The sequence below is a fragment of the Octopus bimaculoides genome, chromosome 4 (assembly GCF_046866305.1).
Source record: "Octopus bimaculoides isolate indiv1 chromosome 4, ASM4686630v1, whole genome shotgun sequence".
NCBI lineage: Eukaryota > Metazoa > Mollusca > Cephalopoda > Octopoda > Octopodidae > Octopus > Octopus bimaculoides.
The window spans coordinates 18,533,281-18,552,133 of NC_142931.1; the positions used below are offsets into that span (position 1 = coordinate 18,533,281).

General features: G+C 34.1%; 1 protein-coding gene across 50 annotated transcripts in view; it reads left to right on the forward strand.

The window, feature by feature from the left end:
• Positions 1–18,853, forward strand: part of LOC106881370 (kinesin-like protein KIF13A) — a 692,738-nt gene that overhangs the window by 287,435 nt on the left and 386,450 nt on the right. For all 50 annotated transcript variants that reach the window (XM_089350407.1, XM_089350417.1, XM_089350419.1 and 47 more), the window contains one exon: positions 8,228–8,320. In XM_089350407.1, the coding sequence (XP_089206533.1) occupies positions 8,228–8,320 (93 nt within the window). The remainder of the gene's footprint in view (positions 1–8,227; positions 8,321–18,853) is intronic.

Sequence of the window (18,853 nt, forward strand, 5' to 3'; positions counted from 1 at the left end):
ACTGCTAAGGCCTGTTTCACAGATTAAAAGCAGGCAATTTGAATGGTCATCTTGGAGAACAATTCCAATAAATACTTCAAGTTATTTGCTGGTTATGGATTTTGGAATGATAGAGATATTTGCCATTCTAAGGTTCAGTAATATAAATACACTACTATTATTACTAATTCAATTCTTGGACTTGGACAAATGGTAAAGGCAGCTGAAGTGTGGGAGTTTTTTCTGCAAGTGTGGAATATTTTTCCTAGAAGACTTGTGATCCTTGACTTGCAGGAATTCTTAGGTTAATATGGAAGAAAATATATGCATTGAACAAGGCCTTACTGCAATTAGTAGATAGCCTGTTCCCTGTCCAAAGTGTTTTCAGAAGTTTTTTCCTAAATGTCCATGTTTGTTTCCAAACTTTTAGTTTGCCCTTGTTTCATAAGTTCTGAGTATTATAAAGCTTCCTTTTCTTAAGTCCTAAGTTACTCTGGCAGTTGAAAACAAATCAGGAATATGTATAAAATATGATACATGGACACCAGGGGAAAATGTCCTGTATATCACATGATATATGTGACTGGCAAATGGTTAGGTATTTATTAAACAACTAACTTTTATTCTCAGATTTTTTTTTTGTTAATTTTAGTTTAGTCTTTGTTTTTCTATTTGCTGTATTCTCTTTTTCATTGTCTTATAGCTTTTGTATCTATTGAGTCACATTTCTCATGTAAGAAGAATTATAAATGATTACAAAATTGAAGTGAGGAGAAAATGTTTAAATTAATTGCAATAGGATTTCACATAAAGGGTGACTTACATTCACTTTTCTTTACCTTGAGGGTATGCCCTGGCACACTTTCACCACCTTCTCTCCCCCACCTCTTACTGGAGTAGCCATGTATCTCCTCTACAGCAAGACACCTGTTTCTGTCTCTCTATCACAAAGCCATTTCCCTCAGCACACCTCTCTCTCTCCTAGTTAAAGGGTCTTTGTCTTGCAAATTACTTGTAAACCATACCAGTGCCAGTGCCTCATAAAATGCACCTAGGCCATTGCATAAATTGGTTGGCATTGGGAAGAGCATCCAGCTGTAGAAACCAAATCAAAGTAGACAAGACAGTAGAGGTTGATGCAGTCCTCTGGCTTGCCAGCTCTTGCTAAACTGTCCAACTCATGCCAGCATGGAAAACAGACATTAAATGATGATGATGACTGACTGTATCTAAATGCGACCAGATTTTTAGCATTTCCTTTCAAAAGTTACTAATACTGAAATGTGAAGACTTTGAATGTCACTATATTCCAAGAATGTTTATTTGCATATACAAATGTTTGACAAAAACCATAGGAATGAGCAAAACTTAATTTTTATTATAGAAAATACTTACTCGTATTTTAGGAAAGCTGTCGAATTTAGGATTGTGAAGCCAAGTATGCAAAGGAGAATGACCTAAGCTGAGTCATATGGTAAGGTTGTGGGTTCAAATCCTGCTCTGGATAACTATTGTAACTTTGAGGAAAATATTCTATTTCATATTGCTCTCATTTACTCAGCTGGTATGAATTGTAGCTAACTGCTGGTGCAGTACTCCAGCCATCACATCCCTTATGTTCTGTTTGGTCAAAGGTAGGAAAGACGAGAAGATGATTGTGTTGAATCCTGCTCTGAGCAACCATTGTGTCCTTGAGCAAGATATTCCATTTCACATTGCACTAGTCTCCTCAGCTGTAACGAGCACTAGCTAACTACTAGTGTCACATCTTCTTTCCAGCTGTCACATATTTTCTGTTCTGTCAGGTGAAGAGTAAGAAGGGTGAGAAGATGTGTGTGTCTGCTCGTGACTACGTAGACACCTAAAATATATTGCAAAAACATGGTCCAACCTACCAAGTCATGCTTGCTTCAGGGTGACAGCTAAGCTTTTCAAAGCTGCATTAACTGTTTTCATTGGCTTTCAATGAATTCCTTCATATCAGAAATAGAATTTTATTTTTAAAACCAACAGTTAACTGGCTTAAAAACTAAATAATTCATCTATTGATGCCATTTAAAAATAAGATACTGTTCACATTTTGATAAGAGTAAATTCTACTGCGAAAGAGGTTAGTGGGGAGACAGAATTCAATGATTGCAATTGTTTATGTAATGTTGTTTGTTGTAAGCTATCAGCTGTGTGAAGTGTTGAAATAACTGACATTAAACAGTTGAGCACTATTTGCCTTCATTGACTGACAGATAAAAACAACTACAAAAAAAAAAAAAACAGATGTAAACAAGATCAGGTTATATTTGTTTCCCCAGACGCGTTGCTAAACTACAGTTTTTTTTCTTCTTTTGTTGTTGTTGTTTTGGTTATCCTTACAATATGATTTCCTGGTAAATCTGGTGTTGTGTATTGATTGTATGAATAGCAGTATCAATTTCTAACATAAGTTCTAGATCTAGACTGATTGATTAATCAATGAAATAGCCAATATGATAAAGAAAAATAGAAAAATTGAAGAAAAAATGCATTTGATTTTATAGATAAATGTAAAAGATCATTTGTGATAATTCGAGCTTCAGTTTAGAAAAGTTAGGTTAAAATGTTGGAAAATGTCTGAAAATGTTATCATTTATATTTTTGTTTCATTAGAATAGAGATAAAATGCCTTAGGTTAGATTTAATTTTCTACTGAATGTTATTCACATAGAAAAGCTACCACCTTGTTTTACAATGTGGCATAATGTGGCAAGGTAAAGAAACTGAAAAATACTCCATTTTTGTTCTTTTTGTGTATGCATATGAGAGAGAGAGGGAGCTTTTTTTTTTGAGTGAGAGAGAGAGAGAGAGAGAAAGACAATGACTGGAAATAATTTTACAGTTTACAATAGAGTTAAATTGTATTCTATTGACTGCAACCGAATCTTGTTCACACATTACTGCTACACTGCACTGCAAACAAGACTGTACCATTTCATTATCATTGTGTTTCTTACGTTGTTTTTTAGCATTGTTAACATCACCATTGTATAATTACCATTACTGCTGTCAACATTATCATTATAGCAGCTCTATGTCAAACCAGCCACCGCCCTACCTTCGCCTTTACTATCACTGACTGGCTTCCTTAGTCATGTGTATTGTCTTTGTATGCCATCTTGTCTCATATCATCTCCGTGTCTATTACTGGCATTGTCTCTGTTGCCATTATAATAATATCAACATCCTACTTGTTAGCACCATTATTTACATCATCATTATCTTCATCATCATTTAACATTCCTTTTCTCCATTCTTGCATGGGGGCAGACAAGCTTTGTTGACGCAGATTTTATTGAGCTGGAAGCTCTTCCTGTTACCCACCCTCGCTTGTCTCCAATATTTCCCACAGCCAGACCAGACATGTTTTTGACAGAAAACTGGGAAAGAAGAACATTCCATGCATCATGGTGATGCTTATTCACAACCATCACATGATGACAGGACAAGGTGTACATACAACACATACACACTGGACTTTTTTCAGTTTCCATCTACCACTCACTTAGCCCAAGGCTAAGTAGAAGACACTTGCTCAAAGTGCTGCTCGGGGGGATTGAACCTAAGACCACATGGTTGGGGAAGTAAGCTTCTCAACCACACAGCCACACCTAAAGCTAAACATATGCTTTAAACTCATTTCTGATTACATCAGCTTAAGAATAGTCATTCTTTAATCTATCTATATTGTTTTGTACCATTCTGAAGGAATTTTTTTAAGCATTTTATTTTTCTTCCTGTTAATGGTTACGGTGTTGGGGCAGAGGAGGCTGTACCAATGGCCTTTGCAGACTTTCTGAAACTGAGATTGGTATATGTTGAGTTGTTGTTATTCTTGAATAACGGCAAGGTCACTGATAGGGGATAAACTTAGGTTGAGTGGGGGTGGATTTCTGGCCAATAATGTTTCGGGGAAAGGTGGACTAAGAATTTGTATAAACAAAATGAATGCCTAGATGAAGATAGACTAGTGCAAGCCTGGCTGTGTGCTTCACAAATTTCGCTTTCATAACCACATGAAGGTGGCGAGCTGGCAGAGACAGCACGCCGGGTGAAATGCTTAGCGGTATTTGGTCTGTCTTTACCTTTTAAGTTCAAATTCTGCCGAGGTCAACTTTGCCTTTCGTCCTTTCGGGGTCAATAAATTAAGTACCAGTTGCTTACTGGGGTTGATCTAATTGACTGCCCCCCGCCTTCTCAAGATTTTGGGCTTTGTACCTAGAGCAGAATAGAACAATCACATGGTTTCAGGTTCTGTCCCCACCGTGTGGCACCTTAGGCAAGTATCTTCTAAAATAATCACAGACTGACCAATGCCTTGTAAGTGAATCTAATAAATGGAAATTGTGAGGAAGCCCATTGTGTGTGTGTGTGTGTGTGTGTGTGCTTGTGCATGTTTTGTTCCTCCTCCCCCACTACTCGATGAACATCATTGGTTTGTTTATGTCCCCATAACTTAGGAATTTGGCTGAGAAAGCAGTAGGATAAATTCCAGGCTTAAAAAAAAAATTACAATAATACTGGTGTTGATTTGATTGAATAAACTCTTCAATGCAGTGTCCCAGTATGGCCACAGTCCAGTGACTGGAACAAGTGAAAAAATAACTAATAATGTTTAAATATAAATCTTACAGAATAGCATGTATGGTATATAATAAACTGTGCATCAATCTAAACCTTTGTAGTTCTGTCCAGACTACAGAAATGAAATTCCCTGTTAGGTTCTGAGCTCAATTTATCTTGCTATACTATAGTTTCATCATCGTCATTTAATATCTGTTTTCCATGCTGGCATGGGTTGGGCAGGAGTTGGCAAGTCAGAAGATTGTGCCAAGCACTGTCTGTCTGTTTTGGCATAGTTTCTATGGGTGGGTGCCCTTCCTAATATCATCCAGTCCTAAATCTGGGTGTTTGTGTGTGAGTTCGTTGTTCAACAGCCCTACCTACACAGTGGGTAGAAAATTCTAAAATATCAGCTGTCATGATTTGTAAACACCTAATAATTTATAAACATCTAACGCTTAGTGATTGTTTAAACATGCTGAGGTGCAAGCATGCCTGTGTGGTTAAGAAATTTACTTGCCAACTTTCAGGTTCAATCCCATCGCATGGCACCTTGGGTAATGTCCTCTACTGTATCTCCAAGCCAACCAAAGCCTTGTTAGTAGATTTGGCAGGCAAACATGAAAGAAGCTTGTCGCACGCATTTGTGTGTGCATTTATGTTTGTCTTGACTTTGGGTGATAGTTTTTAATAAGAGACACCATCATACAAGCTGTGTCCTTTGTTTCCTATATTCTATGAAAACTTTTCTGGCCATGGGGAAATACTACAGTGCTTGGAAACTGACGAGGGTTGGTGATAGGAAGGGTATCCGGCTGTAGAAATTCTGCTGCCATGAATTGCATCTGACCCATGCAAGCATGGAAAAGTAGATGTTAAACGATGATGATGTGTCTGAAGTTCTATTTGTAATTTATAAATTACATTTTGTTTAATGGTAAAGTAAGATTTCAGGCCTCTCAATCAAACTGCTCTAAAAAGCATTGCTGTGATAAGTTCCAATCATCATGTGCATGAAGAAGAAAAAAAAATTGAGCATTTTGCTTTTATTTTTACATGTTTTTAAAAGACATTATTAATTTGTTTGCTTATTTTGATCCATGATTGTACTGTGCATGTAGCCATATTAAACAGCAGAACAACATTATATATAATGATTGATATAGACTAATACACATGAAATAAACTCTAATAAATTGTGAGTTGATGAAAACTTTATACTATTATTATCGTTCTTTTCAATCTGAATCTGCCAATTCACTTAGATTGGTCAATCTGATAACATATTTCAATTTCAACGTGTGTTTAGTTAATTTCCTTTCTTCTATATTTTAAATTATTTTTGAGATTTTGACTAATTGCTTACATTTCATGCTGTTAGTTATGCCACTTCAGAAATATTCTTATCAGCGTGGAGTGTGTTGCTAATAAAAATATTCTGTATTTGAGGTTCTTTTTAAACATTAAATTAGATGTACAGACGAAAGCTTTCCGATCTTACCATTGTAAATATTGTGAAACGCATGCCTTAGGTTTAAATACTAATCAGTTAATTATACCCCATTATTGTTATTGTGGTTTTAGTTTTGTTTTAATTGCATGCAAGGTCAACTATATTAAACACTGTCATGAATAATAAAGCAGATAGTGTTCCCAAAAAATTTAAGTATTTGTGAATTGTTCACAATATCTCTATTAAGCATAAAGCAAACGGCTGCAATACACATTGTATTCAATATTCTATATTTATTCAGAAAAAGCTATTGATCTTCTAACTTGTTGAGGAGAAAAAGAAAAGAAAAATAAAGCAGAAAGCTTCTGAGCTTCAAAAACACATTAATAAATCATTTTGTATTCATTATGATACAGTTGAGGGCATTTGAATCTTTGACCTATTCAATGTCATCAATCAGTGGTGCATTCTCTTGATGAGAGCAGTATCAGTGAGAAAACAGCTGTATATTAATGTATTTTATAGTATTTACTATCTGTCTCCCAACATTAAACAGGAACCACAACCTTTTCAATGTTTGCTGCATTGCAATACCTTGCAAAAATGAATCTTTTGTGTATTGTGCTGCTCACTGCAACAAGGAGTATAAGTGTTGCATTGGAACCATGGTGCTGAGAAATATAAATGCATGGCAATTCAGCTTTTTGTACAATAAATAAATAAGCTATTTGTTCATTAATGGTTATGAGAGATTCACATAAATATGGCATTCCTTCTTCATAATTCTTAACGATGTCACCGTGAAGTAGGTTTGTCTGTCTGTTCCATATCTCCTTTGTAAAAAATAAAGACCAGTATATAAGAAAGGCTTTTATGTGCATTTAACAAAATTCCAGACTGTCTTCTTTAGAAATGGCCATATGTCTCACTTAAAAGATCTCTTCTTTTCAATATCTCTCTGAGCAGGGACATCAATCAGTTTTCCACACTCTGATTTTCACAGTCAAGTTACTCTCTACGTTCGCTTTCAAATTGAACAGACTCACCTGTAATTGCTCTCTAAAATAGACTTTGTGCTTGTTATCATTTACTTGTCCCACTTCAAAGTCCATTTAACTCTCAGGCTCCACTGAGTAGTCCATAATTAGTTGGCTGTTTGTATTCTTCATTGTATGTGTGAAAATCCATTTGTTACAAAACTTTTATTAGCATGATGTCTTCTTCATATTTGCCGCCATGACCATAATACAGTGTCTTCATACCTTTCACCATGACGATGCTGTGTTATCGTCTTTATTTCTTGTCACAACTATAGACTTTTTGCACACTTATTATCACTAGAAACTAGGGGTACATTTTGTCTGGCTATATTAAATACTATGCAAGGTGTCCAACCTAATTTGATAAATGCAAGGGAAAGTAAATGATAGAGGGATAGGACGTGACAGTAATTTAAAAAGGGAGAAGTTATGCATCTTAAACTGGTTCCTTCATATGGAACATGAAGGCAATAACTTGAGAGTATCTGTTATCAATAAGGTAAATATTTGTCTTTGCCAAACGGGAGATGGTATAGAAAATTTTTTTTACATGTCTTATGAATGTTTAATGATCTTTCCTCCTTATTTCAATCATTCTAATGAAAAAAGATTATGGAGTTGAGGTTCTCTCCACTTACTCCCTTTTTGACTTTTATGGATTTTTATTAAACATTTGTCTTGCCTGCTTTCATAGATTTTGTTTAAATTGTTTAGCTGGTGTTGGTTGTCTTAATTATAAAATTTCCAATTGATTCAGTTATTACAATTAATCCTGTACAACATGATATGGGTGGATTTTAATAAATTTCTATAATTTGAATATGTTTGTTGATTGAATGATAAACTGGAAAACATTTATCAATTAAAGTTTTTTTTTATATATATTAAGCAAAAAAGAAATTGGGGAAAAAAATATTTTTGCTCTATTCAATTTTAATCGAAGTTCTCATTCATAAAATAATTTATAAAATGATAATTTTTATATCAGAGGAGTTGAAAACTTAATTATTATACTTCTTTGAAATCCATTTGGAAAATATTCCCAAAATCCTTGGCTCTGCACTTTACAAGAAAATTCAACCATTTTTTCCCCATTATATCGATTTATCATATATTTGCATATATGAATATTTCATGTTTACATGTAATTTGTCTATTTTAGGCCAAGCAAAAGTGTTTGAATGTCTAGGACGAGATATTTTGAAACTGGCATATGAGGGTTATAATGGCTGTATTTTTGCCTATGGACAAACAGGTACTTACTTTTTCTAATATCTAATGTAACATGTCACCATAGTGTTTTTATATGCAAATTCTTAACTTTATATAAAAAAAAAAAATTATCATTCTTTAATATGTTTATGACATTATTCACATTCTGTACCATCAATGGCGTATTTGCTGAATATCGTTTGCGATATTGTGAAGTGGAATATTTAAAATAGATCGTATTAAGTGTTTTCCATCTCCTGCATAATAATGTTTTATATGAAGTAACAACCCTCTTGAATTTGAATACATACATGAATAAAATAATAGCATAGGCCAACAAAGGAGCTCCTATGTAGTCACTTGTCTGGTAGAAGTAGTAGTTGAATGTTCCTCAAATCACACACTATTATCTTGGAAATGGAAGGATATAATCCTGGATATGTGAAAAGAAAGTGCTAGACACAGCTGGAAAGCTTTCAATAATGGGCCTTGTTAAGGGCCATTAATGAAGTTGATTTAACATGGGCATCAAAGTAGATAGAAACAACTAAGAAGGTTGAAAAATTCAAGGAAATTTGAAGATTTGGGTGATATAAAAAATGTGGGGTTTGAAATTAAAACTAGTAATCTTAAGAAATATTGTTTTGGGTGTCATGAATACGATAAGCTTTAGATGCAACAAGAATAGTTTACAATTTGTGGTTGGTTTTACATAACGGAAGGTATGAAACTTTTGTTATATAGAACTCACATATACCATAGCAGAAAATCCTTTTTTCTCTTTTAGAAAGTGTAGGATGTTAGACGGAGAAGAGGAGTTTGGTGTAATAATGCCTGCTTTGATGGAACTGAAATTTGTGATTGGTAGACTTATTCCTCCCTCTTAAACTGATGTGTAAGCAACACTTGTACTGAACCATGAGACAGCTTTTATTTAGCTACTTGACATGCTAGAAATACTAGCCAAATTTCCAAACACTAAAAAGAAAAGGAAGATTTCATTGCATACATTATGTCAGTGGAAAAGACCAAATAGTTATGGCTGAAACGCTCTACATTATAGGTACTGGAGTTGACTTGGGGCCCAAACAGCAATAACTGTTGATACAGATAATGACATTTGTAAACTCTAAATACCATAGAAGCAGTATGAGAAAATATTTCATGAAATTTCTGTTAATATCACTTGAAAGATTTTGTAGAATGACATATGAGATTGGTGAATATTTGGATGCCTCACTCAACTTCACATTCAGAATAATAGGAGCAAGTTCTCTTAGGAGACCAATTACCAAATAATATACATTAGTATGAGATCTAATCACTCATTCAATACTGTCTGAGGCACAACATGTAAATCAATAAATATGTTGGTTTTGCTTCAATGAAACAATATTTGACCGGGCATAAAATTATGAATTACTAGCCAAGACCAAAAGCAAGAACATCATTGCTTGGTTTAACCCCTCATTTAATGTGATTGTCCACACTTGTATAAATAAAGCAATTCTTCAACCTAAGCAGTTACATATATCGAAGTGTCTTATGGGTTTAAAGTTATGTGAGGTTACAATACACCAGAGTAATGAAAATGAATATAACAATCAAAGGGAACAATACACTAGCAACTAACAAGAGTTAAGCTCCTTGGTCAACTTTTGTTTAAAGGAAAATGTCTCTCACATCAATATAAGCCAGCAAGCTATGTTCCAGCTAAAAATGACAGTCAAATCTCCCATTCTCATTCCTAACTATTTCACATCCACTGAAGGTTACTAACATCTACACAGATATCTACATGGTTTGAAAGCTGTAATTCCAAACTAATAGGCTTTGGAAACTTATCTTCAGGATATTTTGTTGGTGTAGCAGTTTTTGAGTATTATGTAGGGAAAAATAATGTGTTAAAATAGAATGCATTTAACATTGATCTGATTTGAAATTGGTGCATGTCCTGTCTTATATACGACTGTTAATTTGGTGAGAAATATGTTGATGGTTGCTAAACGCCTTTATTAGTTATTTGCTTGAATTTTTACCTTAATAAGCAAAATAAAAAAAACTGATAGCTGTAAACTTCACATATCTAGTTCACATAAAGAAGCACTCTTCCTCTGGAATTTTAATATTACCAGAATAAATAAAAATTTTAGCTATGAGAAATATTTTCCATTAGCTAGCTACCTAGAAAATTCAGAAAAGGAATGCTTCAAAAGATGTTTTAATTATTAAAACTGAAAATGCTGTTCATCTTATAAAAGTATTCTTCTTTTGACTTATTTGTTAACAGACTGTTCTTGTCATAAGGTATTTTAATGGAAGGCAATTTTAAGATGCTAAACATTTTGAGAGAGGGCTAGTTTCCTTTTTCTTTCTTCAGTTTGTTTTAGCTTACATCTCTCTCCTTCCCATTCCATATATAGAAATATATACACACACACACTTCATCATCATCATCATCATCATCATCTTCTTTCAATGTGTATTTTCTATACTAGCAATGGTTGGACAGCTTGCCTGGAGCGAGTAAGGCCGGTGGCCGCACCAGATACCATTGTCTATTCTGATATAGTCTCTATGGTTGGATGTCCTTCCGAATGCCAATCACTTTACAGTGTGTACTGGGTGCTTTTTTATGTGGCACTAGCACAAGTGTCAATTCTGCTATGAGGAAGAGGTCTTCTTGAGTACAGCAAAGCACCAGATATCTCAGTATATATATATATATATATATATATCAATTAAGAAAGAGAGAGAGAGAGAGAGAGATAATGGCCAGGCTAGCCTCATGCCACTCTGAATTTCTGCTCTTTGGGTACACAGTTTCTCCAGACAATTTACCACACACACACATATAGACATTGACATACATTTATAAATTTTATTTATATAACTAGGTTTTCTACGATTCAGGTTCAAACCAATAAACCTGAAGTCTCTCCTAAAATGATTGATAAGATTGCATATATGTGTGTGTAAGTGAAGGGATTGATGAGAAACAGTATATAATAATAAAAAAAAAAATCTAGTATTTATTAAAGGATGTCAGTTAAAAGCTGCACTGTACAACATTTGCACTTCTTGAAAGATCCCGAATTGCTGGCAGTTTGTCATTTCTCCAGCTGTACCCCCTTATGAAGACATGTGAAATAATTAAGATCCCTTACTTGAAAAACAGGTGAGGATTAGCAACAGGAAGGGCATCCAACTGTAAAAAAAATGCCTCAGTAATATATTTGTCTAACCTAACAGTTCTCAGCCATTTTTTACCTCTCTCTTTACTCTTTTACTTGTTTCAGTCATTTGACTGCAGCCATGCTGGAGCACCGCCTTTAGTCGAGCAAATCGACCCCAGGACTTATTCTTTGGATGCCTAGTACTTATTCTATCAGTCTCTTTTGCCAAACCGCTAAGTTATGGGGACGTAAACACACCAGCATCAGTTGTCAAGCAATGTTGGGGGAACAAACACAGACATACAAACACACACACACACACACATATATATATATATATATATATATATATAGGATGGGCTTCTTTCAGTTTCCGTCTACCAAATCCACTCACAAGGCTTTGGTTGGCCTGAGGCTATAGTAGAAGACACTCGCCCAAGGTGCCACGCAGTGGGACTGAACCCGGAACCATGTTGTTCGTAAGCAAGCTACTTACCACACAGCCACTCCTGCGCCTGATTAAATATTATATTATTAAGAATTGTATAGAAAGATGTTAAAAATATTTTGTGTATTATAAAAGTATAACCAGTTTATTTGACATAAATTTCAGCAACAGAATCTTAAGTGGATTGTTAAGGGTCATATGGTCCCCAGTTGAGAACCCCTGGAATCCATACTTGCATTGAAAAATGAACATAAAAAACAAACGTATTGCTAATCAAAACTAGAAATCTTATTCAAAGGGTTCAGTTGAGAAACCAACCCAGCAAAACATTATGTTATGTCTCAGTGATAACAGAATCATCAATGCAAGGAGATCTTGCTTCTCGTGCTATTTGAACCAATATATTAATGTATAAAGCCATGCTGCTATGCTGCACAGGAGAGAAACAGAAAGATAGAGAGAGAGAGAGAGAGAGGAGGTGGGAATATCCCTCTCTAGCAAAGTGTGCCAGTGAACTGTCAGATATAAGTGAAACAAAATAACATAGCAGCATTACATGTTGATTCACAGTAATGTTAACAGATGACAGCACCATACTATGGTGCATTTCCTTTCAGTTAATCCTGGGAAGGTTGTCAAAGCTTGCATTAAAAGGGAAATATTTTTAGAACAACTGGGACAAAAGCCAAACAGCAAAAGCAAAGACTTGGTATTTTGTTTTTACTGCTAGACAAAGAACATTTTAAAATGCCACTATATATATGTATGTATAATAAAAATGGTTTTTGTATTATCTTACATCATAGTTTTGACCAAGCAGTGCATCTCTCTCTCTCTCTCTTCTCTTCTACTCACATTCTCTGTCACCCCATCCCCATATTAATCTCTCTCTCTCTCTCTCTCTCTCTCTCACGCACACACATACACACTCTTCCTGCTGTTGCTGTCACATTCATCCCCTGAAATGCTTGTTCATTCTTTACATTTCATTCTAATTCTCCCATTCTTAAACTGGCATGCATGCAGATGCGATGCGCATACACTCACTCCTGCAGGCATGTGCATGCTGTTGCACATGAAAACTCTTTCGCATCTTGCTCACACACTTTCACTGTCTTCCTCTCTCTCATTTTCCCCCAGGCTCTTTCACTCTCAATTATTCTCTCTCTCTCTCTTTCTATTATTTTGTGTGTGTGTATGTATGTATATATATATATATATACACACATATATATAATTCTCTCTCTTTCTTGCTATCATTCTCTCTATTATTTTCTCTCTCTCTCTCTCTCTCTCTCTCTCTCTCTCTCTCTCTCATTCTTTCATTTTGTCCTCTCGTTTTCTCTCAGTATCTTATACCATCTCTCTCTCTCTTTCTCACAAGCTCCCTCCCTGCCTTTCTAAATCTCTCTCTCCCCCTCTCCCATTCATTCATTCTTTCATTCTGTCCTCTCGTTTTCTCTTACTAACTTATTCCATCTCTTTCTCTCTCTTTTTCTCACAAGCTCCCCCCCCTCTCTCTCTCTCTTTCTCTCCATTTCCCTTCATCCCATCCACACCAAAGTAACCTATAATTTACCACTTAACTTAAATGTTGAATATTATCAGACATGATATATACTTCATTCTCAAATCAGATTTATGCGATATGGTTGTGGCATTGGCCTACAACATAAATCTCAAATCATTCTCTATATTTCTTCTTTACCTGTCATTCTCATTTGTCTTCAATTTTTCTGAAGAATGATATCAGAAATAGCATATTATACTTATGTATATGTCACACCTGTCATGTCTTCCTGTAAAATTCTATTTGCTTGTGTATTACACACACTATACAATTCTTATAAACAACGCATGCAAAATAGTCTGGAGGTTAGAATTATGCACTAACAATCGCAAGATTCTGGTTTCAATTCCTGGACCAAGTGGTGCATTGTGTTCTTCAGCAAAACACATCTCCTGCTGCTCTGTGATAGCTTGAACACCTGTTGCCAGTGCTGCTGGACTGGGTCCTGTGCAGGTGGCACGTAAAAAACACCATTTGAGCGTGGCCGTTGCCAATACCGCCTGACTGGCCCTTGTGCCGGTGGCACGTCAAAGCACCCACTGCACTGTCGGAGTTGTTGGCGTTAGGAAGGGCATCCGGCTGTAGAAACTCTGCCAGATCAGATTGGAGCCTGGTGCAGCCATCTGGTTCACCAGTCCTCAGTCAAATCATCCAACCCATGCTAGCATGGAAAGCGGACGTTAAATGATGATGATGATATATTTATATATGTGTATATATATATATATATATATATATATATATATATATATATTACAAATTAAAAGGGTAAAGATTTATCAATTTATTAATTTATTAATAAATCAACAATTAATCATTTTTACCAAGCCCTTCGGTATGTAAGCACCATTATCGGTGGAGAACTTATTTAAAAGTTCCCATACATTTATAAACATAATTAAGGGATCAGCAAGCATTTGCTTCACCATATACCGAAGTTCAGAAATAGCAGCTAAAAAAGCTGAGACTCCAACAGAAGCAAATGCTTGCTGATCCCTTAATTATATATATATATATATATATATATATATATATATATATAGATAGATAGATATAGATACATATACATGTGTGTATGTCTATATACACACATGTGTACGTGCAAACTTTTGCAGCTGGTACAAACATAGTCACATACCTATGATAAAAATCAACTGAAATCTGTTTCATTTCATTTCCTAAGTGGCTTAGCTAAAGGAGAAAAATATTGTTTGTTCAATCAAGCTTAAGATGTAAATTTATTCAGAAATGAAAATAGGTATACTTTTTTGTTGTGCAGCAGAAACTATAGAAGGCGAGCTTTCTCTTGTTCCATTATTTGAGGTGGGTTTCTTATCCATGATTTTGTTTGTTCTGCATTCTTAACCAAGCATCATCTTTTTAAAGCTTACACTTAGAAAATAAAATAGATTTTAAATGTGGTTTTCGAAGTGTTTTAATAAGTTTATAAATTTCGATATATTGAAAATTTTCTAATATGAGAATGAAAGGAAGGAAAAAAAAAAAAAGAAGAATGATTTGCATGCACACAATATACTCATAAATGCATTCATATAAAAATATAAATATACATGCATTTATTTCTATTGTTGTTGTAGTTATTATTAAAGTATATATGATTTGTAACATTTGAAATATTGAAATTCAGTAGTTTTAAATTTTATTTCGTTGCAGAAAAGCAAAAGGATTTCTTCTTGTTTGAAGCCCCTTTGACATGTTGTTTATGAAAAATATTAAGTTTGAATATTTTATATATATGTGTGTGTGTATGTGTGTAGGAGAGAGAGAGAGAGATATGCATATAAAGAGATATATTTATAGATAACTGTGTGTGTGTGTGTAATACACACATATGAATATAGATGTGTGTGTGCCTATGTATATATACACACACAGACATATATATATATATATAGAGAGAGAGAGATGTACACGCAGATGTGTGTGTATATATGTATATATATACACACACACACACACACACATGTATATGTGTGTGTGTGTGTAGGAGAGAGAGAGAGATATGCATATAAGGGGATATATTTATAGATAGCTGTGTGTGTCTGTGTGTAATACACACATGAATACAGATGTATGTGTGCCTATGTATGTATGTTTGTATATACACACACACACACATATTTAAAGAGAGATGTACACACAGGTCTGTGTGTATGTATTATGTACATATATATATATATATATATATATATATATATATATATATATATATATATATATATATACACATGTATATGTGTGTGTGTGTATGTATATGTATATATATATATGCATGCATATATACAAAGTAGTGTGTGTGTTCGTATACACACACACATTTATATGAATGAGAGAGAGAGTGGGAGTGAACGGGGAGCTGTGTATAATGATATAGATGTGTGTTTGCATAGGAAATGTAGAGAAACCGAAAGAAGTGTGTTGTATGACAAAGGTGAGAATCATGATAAACATGAATTTAGGGAGGAAAAAAAACTAAAAAAAACCCTGTGAAGATGTGTTTGGAACATGATAATATCTTGACATGAGGTTTATTCTCAAGTAAACATGGTGGCACAACATAAAAGAAAGGGAAAATAACAGAAACAAAACAGCTTGCTTATCATGAACTCTTGGGAAATGTTCAATTACATTTCTTTGAATTAAAAACGAAAAATAAAATATGTTAAATGCTGACAGAGAAGTTTATTGAAGTTCAGATATCTTGTTTATCGTTTTAGCTTTTGATTTGGTTGTAGGGTTTTGTGTGTGTGTGTGGTTTGTGCAAAGGGATTTTTTATTTCTTCATTTATGGATATTTTGTTTGGTTAGTTCAGACAGAGGCTCATTAATGCTTGAAGCAGAAGATACAGTTTTTTTGTTTTTTAAAGGAGTTTGGTGAATATATTTCAGTAAAGCAACATATTTCTAACTATAAAAACTAAATTTCTCTTTTGATATAATAAACTTTCTGGTTTATAGATAATTATTGGCTGCTATACCTCCACCTCAATCTCTATCCCTATTGTACTCTCTCTCTCTCTCTCTCTCTCTCTTTCCAAGAAAAGTGCTTCTTGAAAAAAAAGAAGTCAACTATAGCACTCATTATTCTTTCACATTGTCCCTATCCAACAGTCATTGGTTGGAGAGAAAATTTCCAGCTGGATAATATGCATAGATTCTCTCAGATATATATCTAGTCATAAATATATACGAGGAGTCTAGCTTCAAAGTAACTCAAGGCTGTTAGGGAAAGAAGAAAAAAAAAATGTAACCGCAGCCTTGCTTCTACTTGAATCAAAGATAAATTGATTTCTTACCCAAAGATAAATTGATTGATTTTTATTTTTCTGTTCTTTTCTTTTCTTTCTTTTCTTTTTCCTATCCTTTGACAGCCTTAGATAGGTTTGAACCTATGATCAAGATTCCACCGATATATTTTTGATATTTGCTTCTTATTTCAAAAGTAATATCTTAAGATGATAAGTTTATTTATTGACAGGAGGAATATTTGTTTATGAGAATAACTAATTTAGTGAACTCTCTCTGAAAGTATGTTAGATGCAGCTGCATGCATTCTGTTACTTCTGGCTTGTTTTGATACAAACGATAGATTATTTGCTACTCTATATTATCAGGTAATGCATCTACTTGCATAGAGGTTGCATATTTTGTGCGAGTAACTTGAAGATAAGATATTTTATCTTACATCAAGATATTTGTAAATCTTGTTACATTTATGTCCAACTATAGATTTGGCTAACAATATCTTTACTGTGAGTAGTTGATATAAATGTATACACTTTATACTTTATACCTTCAAGTCATAAAACTATGGAAATTCGTCTGAAGTTCAATATTGAATAACAAATGTATTCTCAGTCTACAAGATAGAATAATGCATACAGGCTGTGTTTAAAGAAAACTTTAGCTAAATTTATTAATTAGCCTATAAATTAAGAGAAACTAGACCATAATTATGGATATTAGTTCCCAAGTGGTTTTAAAATATCTGGTAGAGCTAAAATAAATTGATTTTTCTAAGCTATTTCTGTTATCAATATTTTTATTTTTGCGTATATATATATCATATGATTAAGAACTTGTGTTGTTGTATTGAAAAAAATAGCAACACCTTATATAACTGGCTTTACAATTGTTCAATTTATAAGTAATGTCAAATATTGGTATTTCTTCTAATCAATTTTTCAGATATACAAGGTAGTTTTATCTAGTGTTTTCCTTAGATTAGATTTATGCTCCAACTCCCATTATATTGCTTATAATTTTTTTTTATTTTTAAGAATTACACATTTTTTTATGTTGTATTTGAGTTTTTATTATATATATATACATATATATATATATATATATATATATATATATATTAGTGAGAATTTACAAAAAGATGACGACAGGTGTGTAAACAACAAAGAGATGTATTAGTTTAATGCTCAGGAAGTGAGAAAGTCTTTTACATTTCGAGCCTATGCTCTTCAACAGAAAGGAACACAAATATAGAATAAAAGAAACAGAAAGTACAAAAAAGTTTAGAACGGTTCAAAAGGTTCAAATGTTGTGGTGTATTGGAGCGATTTCTCATTAACGGAAGAGTCCAGTGTAATCCATAGGTAGGAGAGGTGCAGCCAAAGTGTAGGAGAGTAGAAAATCCAGGTAGAATAGTCCAAGAAAAGTTCAAAGTGTTATAAGGGGGAGACAGGATAAAACTGGTGTGACCATGTGAGCATGTAATATATAGTGAGAATTTACAAAAAAAAAAAACAAAAGACAAAGATGGGTATGCTGGTCCGCTAAATTTACAAGTGTTTTTTCATTATTTCTCTTATTCCTTTCTGTTGAAGAGCATAGGCTCGAAACGTAAAAGACGTTTTCATTTTCCCACGTGTCAAACTAATACACCTGCTTGTTGTTCATACATATCTGTGTGTTCGTGTGTGTGTCACTGCTGACGTAACAAGGAGGAGCTTATTAGCTTAAGTTCTGTGGCAACCTTCCTATGATGAAGAAAGAAGTGGACCATCAAAAGCATTATATTAACCAGTTACTTGGACACACCAGCCAATAGCTTTAAAATGCCTTAAGTGAGACGGGAATGACATATGCATGTCAGGAATTGCAAGATGTTCTTGATCCACTGACACACATGCTCATGCACACAGACGTATTATTGGAGTGGATTTCCATCACACACACACACACACATACTCATCTTATGTCTCTCCTAACATACCAAATCTCTTGAAGTGTAACTGAACAAGAACCTGCTCTTTTAGACACTTATAATGCCATACCATTTTGGAAATACAATCTATGTTATGTACATGAAGCAAGAACTGGAACCTCTGTACAGTCATTTGAATTGTT